This window comes from Rhagoletis pomonella, unplaced genomic scaffold (genome assembly GCF_013731165.1).
Source record: "Rhagoletis pomonella isolate Grant_MI unplaced genomic scaffold, Rhpom_1.0 Rhpom_scaffold_00003, whole genome shotgun sequence".
Classification (NCBI taxonomy): domain Eukaryota; kingdom Metazoa; phylum Arthropoda; class Insecta; order Diptera; family Tephritidae; genus Rhagoletis; species Rhagoletis pomonella.
The window spans coordinates 93,931,872-93,938,229 of NW_023458557.1; the positions used below are offsets into that span (position 1 = coordinate 93,931,872).

A 6,358-nucleotide genomic window follows, 5' to 3' on the forward strand; every position below is an offset into this window, starting at 1 on the left:
AGTAATTTGCTTTATGATTAATCAACATTTCGAGTAAAATGAGTAATCAACATTCCAACTCTTTACATATGTATAAAGGAGTTAAAGTTTCTGTTTTCAAAAATTAAAACGAAAATTTTTTTTCATATACAGAATGTAAAAAAGAAAATAAGCATTTTCCAAAGCAAATTCTTTTAACGAGCAAAATTATTTTTTTTGAGTAATCGTATTTCAAGTAACTCGATTAATCATCGTTTTGAGTAATCAAAATCTTGATTACTCGAGTAATTTATTAACCGAACAATTGATTAACCAACTTGCTCGAGTAATCGAATAATCGCACAGCCCTAATATATATATATATATATATATATATATGTATATATTTTTTTAATACATTCAAAACTAATAAATAAAAAAATAAAAATAAAAGTACATATATGTAAAATGAAAATAAAGAACAACTGAGTAAAAATAGTTTCAAAAAATAAATAAAAATAAAAATAAAAATAAAATATATGTTTTTCTTTTTAAAACAATAAAATTTAACAATTGAATTAGAAAGAGAAAAAAATTTGATCAAAAAAGAAAGTACAGAATGAATGAATGAATAGTGTTTTTTGAAAAAAAAAAACTGAAAATAATAAGAAATTTAAATTTAAAAAAGGCAAAAACATTAAAAAATATGATTGTTGCGAAGACATTAATAGTAATACGAACCTTGTTATAAAATTCAGGTTAAGTTAAAAACCGCGTGTCTTTTCTTTAAAGTTCAGAATTCAAGAGAGAGTTTATTACAAAAAGCAATGTTCAGTTTTACATTACAGGGTTGCAAAGCGTAAAAACAATTCAATTTTTCGTACAACATTACAGAGCTGCAAAAGTCAGTGAGAAAGTAAAATACTATGCAATAATATGGAACTATGATCCTAAATCTAATTTATTTTTTTTTTGTCTTTTTTAATTGAATTTTCTTACAATTTTAAGATTTTGTTTTAAAAATAATATGTATTTTTTTCTCTAAGTGAAATAAAAGGAATATTTTTATTTTTATTTTATTTTATTAAATCAGTAAAATATAAAGATTAAAAGAAAATAAAATTAATACAAGGAAAACAAATTTAATAAAAAAAAAATATTAAAATTCCAAAATTCGAATGAAATTAAAAAATGTTTTTCCTTTCTAAACAATATAATATAAAATTTAAAAGAAAATTTAACATAAAAAGAGAAACTAATAATTTAAAAATGAAACAAATAAAATAGTTCGGTAAAAATTAAATGTAATAAAACAAATATGTATATTTTTCCTTTTAAAACAACACAATACAAAAATTATAGAAAAATGAAATAAACAAAAGAAAACCCAATGAAATTAAAAAGAAGTACTTAATAAATAAAATAAAATTCTAAAAATTAAATGAAATTTAAAAATAAAAATTTTTTTACGAAAAGTTTATATAAAATGACGCACAAGAAATGGAAACAATCTTTTCTTCTATCAAAATTTCTTAAATCAGCTCTCAAGAAAAAAATGCTGGAATATTTATTTCTTCAAGAAAAGCAAAGTAATATTTCAACAAACAGAAATAATGAAAAATATTTCTTGTGATTTTTCTTGAGAGCTGCAAACAGCCTTTTAAGCAATAAAATTTAAAAATTAGAAGAAAACGAAGCTACAAAAAAGAAATATTAAAGGGGGGAAAATATTAGTTCTAAAATTAAAACAAATGAAAGAAATATATTTGTCCTTTTAAACCAATCAAATATAAAAAATAAGTGAAAATAATACATAATAATAATTTAAAAAATAAAAAAGCTCCTCTGCCCGAGGACTCGAACTCGGATAGCACGAATGGCATGCTTGTGCTTAGCTCACTCGGCCATTGCGACTGTTGCCGCGAGCTAATAAAAAAGTGCTTTCTCTTAAAATAGTTTTTCGCCACGAGTGGTAAACGAGAGAGCTTTTTTCTAAGACTTGTGTGCTGGAATAACAAGAGGCCTTTCGAACTATCATTTCAGCTGTCTTGCATTTCTCGTACGAAGGGCTTTTTAATATCTTAGCCAGAATCGCGCTGTTATGACTGCGGTCGGATTAAGGGCTACTACGTGCGTAGCTTACTGAGGGTTTCGATACCCTTGTGTTCTTGGAAGCTTCGAGCAGGAACCATGAAATTACACACCGACTTATACAATTTAGACTTCCACTACTTAAATTATTTTCAGACAAAGTTAAGTAGATTATTGTAATTAAGGACGTATATGTATTAGATTGAGTCTCTACTCTGTGAGTACAACTTCTCAAAATGAAAAAAAAAAATAATAATAACTCAAATTAGATAGTAACTGTTTTGTTCAAACAGTAGCTTAGTTGTTTTTAGCCATGCACATGCACAGATTTTCGTTTAAAACCTGCACAACTTTACAAAATTGCGCATCCTTCAATTGTTTGCACAATATCTAGTCAGCGTCAATCTCTAAAAAAAGATTTTTCGTCTTTTCTTTCCAGCATCAATCCATGTCAGTCCCGCAACGAACACAGCGCAGCAAATATTTGCATACACACGCATGCACGCACAAACCTACATACACACCAACCAGCCAACAGTTTCAACACACTAACGTAGAGTGTAATTGAAGCGCGCGCCTAAATGTATGCAGCGCAACGTGCAACGCAACTTGCTAAAACTATAACAATGGCATGCAGCGTACAAAAGCAACCCACACAATCACAACAACACTCAGCGGCATCTGCAACTGTAACAGTAACTACACCACACGCAATGGCAGTGACGGCGTTGGCATCAGCCAATAACAGCAGCAACAACATTGACAGCCAACTGGGTAGCAGTGGCGGTGGTGGCAGCAATAGTGGCAGCAATAGCAGCATGAGTGGCGGAGTAGGAGCTTTAGCTGCAGCTATCAGTGACGTGACCAAAAAACCACTGACACCAAAACCGCGCGGCTCATTACCGAATGACGTAAACCAACCGCTACAAACGGAATTTCACTGGCCCCCCGTGCCGGTGAGCACGCACACCAGCAATCTGCGCTTAAATATGATGAATCAGAATCCAAAAGACCTGCATACAGCGCGACTCATGATCGAGGAGTTGCGTACGAAGGTACGCTATCAGGCAGAGCACATCATGAAGTGGAGGAAGGCATATGCGCTGCAGGTGAGTTTAAACTGAAAACTCTGTTTAGATAACGTACATATGTAAATGTATATTCAGTTACTCATTCGCAATATCGTTCATCCGCAGATACAACAACAATACCGCTACCAGAAGGAGAAGACAGATCAGATGAATACGCTGACCTCGCAACTTCTATTACTCGAATCGCGGCTAAAGCGGAAGCAAAAACAGATTGCGAGCTTACTCAGCCATCGCGAATTCACTATACAGCGGCAGCAAAAGATTATCGACACGCTTTCGAATCGACTGTCGGATCATGGACTGGACGCTATCGAGGCAAACTACACCACGGAGCTGGATTCGCTTAACGACTCCGACTCGGCAGTGGTGCTGGAAGATATCGATTCGGATAGCAGCAATATGCCGTTTGGCGCACGTCGTCGCAGCAGTGGCGGTGGCTACGGCTCCGGCACGGGTCAAAGTGCTGGTGATAGCATCACCATTGTGCGTTCCATTTCCGATGCCATTGAGACGAATTTGAACAAGTACAGTGGCGTACGACGTAACAACTGCTTCCTGCGACGACCGGAAATATTGGAGACTGTCTACTCGGTGGAGGAGGATCCGGAGCCGACATCAGATGTGGCAGAGAAGCGTGATAAGTTCCGAACTCGCTCGGAGAAGGCGCTGAGTTCGAGTTCAACAGAAGGACAAATCGACAGCAACTCTTCGCATGCGACGCCACATGCAGCAGCGAACATCACTCAGCCAGAGCGTGCGAAAGAAAATGTGCGCATCACACCGCCCTCGCCGCAACGTCAACTCAGCATCTCACAACCGCTTGAGTCACCGAAAAAGGAAGATGGTTACACCGCCTACAGCGTCATGGTGCCGCAGTTGCGCACTACAGCTGCCACACCGACCACGGAGAGAATCAGTGCGCTGGCTGGCGCTGACGTCGATGGCAGTTCGACCGGCGTCAAATCGCAGGTGACGAACTACAATCGCGTCATGTCCAACCATCGCTCGGTGACTAAACCAAAGGACGTGAAATACAAACGCATCAACAAGGCAAAGTCGAAAAGCCTGGAGGAGCTACGCGGTCGGCTTAAAAATCTGGTGGAGCGCGGCGGCAGCGCGGGTAATGGTCTTGACGCGCACGGTAGTGGTGCGCCCTATGCGCACGGTGTTATGCCGCAGACTGCACAGTCATACGCGTGACAATGGCCATCTTTTGGAGGCTCTACTGCTACGCTGGCCGTTATTGCAGCCACAGCGCCCATTGCCTCATTCGACGCCGACATGGATGACTATGCAGTGGAGGAGGAGGAGGATGAATGCGATTGCTTACAAAGGACAACGCCAGCAAGAGAGCAAGTAGTAGAGGAAAAGCCACCACCTCCTGTGGAGGTGAAGGTGACAGAGATGGCGATAGAGCCCAACGAAAGGGACTGCAAGTTGAGCACCTCAGAAGAACAATTGCGCTCGAAGCCATTTTCGCCGCTCAAGCATTGCATACCTAAGCGATCGCTGACGTTGCCGCGCATACTTGTGCCGCGAAGCGCATTCGGTTCGAGTGGTGGTGGTGCGGCTGGCTCAGGGCGCAGTGGCGGTGGGCGTGGCGGTTTCTAGCAGTTAAAGAAATTTTTCATACGTAATTGTGATAAAAAGTAAATAAGCCGACTTCCCAGCTACGCTCTACTTACATACATAGACATGTATCCTCACAGTCACAGTCACGGTCGCAGTTGGCAAGACACTCTACTAAGTGACTCAATTACTTTTTTTGTTACTAGCTTTGCATTCTTTTTGACTTTTGTAACATGTGTTTCCTCATTTTGTTTACTACACTCAAGTAGCATTTAATTAGAATTTAATGTTGCTTTTAAGTTTGCATTTATTATTTAGTTAAGTCGCATTTGATTTTACTCACACCTGCATAAATACTTATTTTCCTACCTATTAACTTAATAAAAATGATCTTCATGCATGTAATGTATTTTTTAAATAAAATTTAATTTATAAGTTCACTTAATAAAGTTAAATAATTTAAAAAAAAAATATTATTTTGTTTTTATTATTTTTGTTTAGTTCGAAGTGACTATATTTTTGATTAAAATTACGCGTGAAAAATTTTGTATAGAAACAAAATTTTGTAATAGGAGTATTCTTGAAACCTGAAGTCTCAATATTGTGAGAGAACTATAGAAACGCGTATAAAAAATAATTTTAAATTTCAACATTTTTTCCGAATTATACATGTATATAATATAAAGAGTACAAAAATCGCGGATATGTTGATTACTAAGCGCTTAGCCTGTTATTTATTGGCCTTAAACCTTACACATACATACATATTCACAATCATGCTCACGACATATCTATTAAAAAATTAAAAATAAATATTCATGCCTATTGTTTGCAACATATTATACTTTTTGCGTACATTTTTAAACATATAAATTATTTATCTATTTTTTAAAGTGCTATTGATTTTTCCATAAAATTTTTTAGTTATAGTGTAGTATGTAAATACTTAAAAGATATATTTTTTCTACAGATCGAAATTTTTTTTAAATTTACTTGCATTTAAAAACATTTAGTCGATTGTGTACATAAAGTAACACTGCGAACTAAAGCGGCAGAGTACGTGTAAAGGAATAAATAAAATCTGGTTAAAATAACTAGCATGTAATATCACGAAATCTTCTTCCATTAAAAGTATGAACTAACCAGTTGGTTTTTGGTTTTTTTTTTGGTATTTTGGCCTACTGATGAATTTCTTATAGTCGCAAAGGCTTATCGCAAATAACGTCTAAAAACTGACCAGCTTTAACTCAACCAGGCAAATAGGCGCATTCACATATGCACTTCTCAAATAGCTCACTCACAGGTACTTTGCTAACTTCTCAAACCATGGATAACCAGTGAGGGTGCTTGCTCTCAGTCTCATTTTATACATAGCAGGCTACGACAGGCTTTTTCACGTAACCTTCTCTGCCATTTCAACAGCCCAACCTGATATTTCTCATTCACAAATCAATCTTATAAGTTATAGTGCGACTTGATATGCGTCTATAAAGTTTGTACAAACTATAAAAAAAGAAAGATTGTTTGCCTCCTTCAAACTCGATTTGAATTAAAAGCCTTATCCCCTGCTCATCCCAATTTAAGCAAAAGGCCTTACAGTTTTCGCGAGCCTACTCTAGTTAGCTCCATAAAATATCTTATCACCGTCC

At 36.1% G+C, this 6,358-nt stretch overlaps 1 protein-coding gene across 1 annotated transcript in view; it reads left to right on the plus strand.

Moving 5' to 3' along the window:
- LOC118735831 overlaps positions 1-5,099 on the plus strand; it is a 118,321-nt gene extending 113,222 nt beyond the window's left edge. The window contains exons 3-4 of the mRNA XM_036465808.1: positions 2,489-3,158; positions 3,246-5,099. Of these exons, the coding sequence (XP_036321701.1) occupies positions 2,631-3,158; positions 3,246-4,340 (1,623 nt within the window). The 5' untranslated portion in view covers positions 2,489-2,630 and the 3' untranslated portion in view covers positions 4,341-5,099. The remainder of the gene's footprint in view (positions 1-2,488; positions 3,159-3,245) is intronic.
- The last annotated feature ends 1,259 nt before the right edge of the window (positions 5,100-6,358 follow it).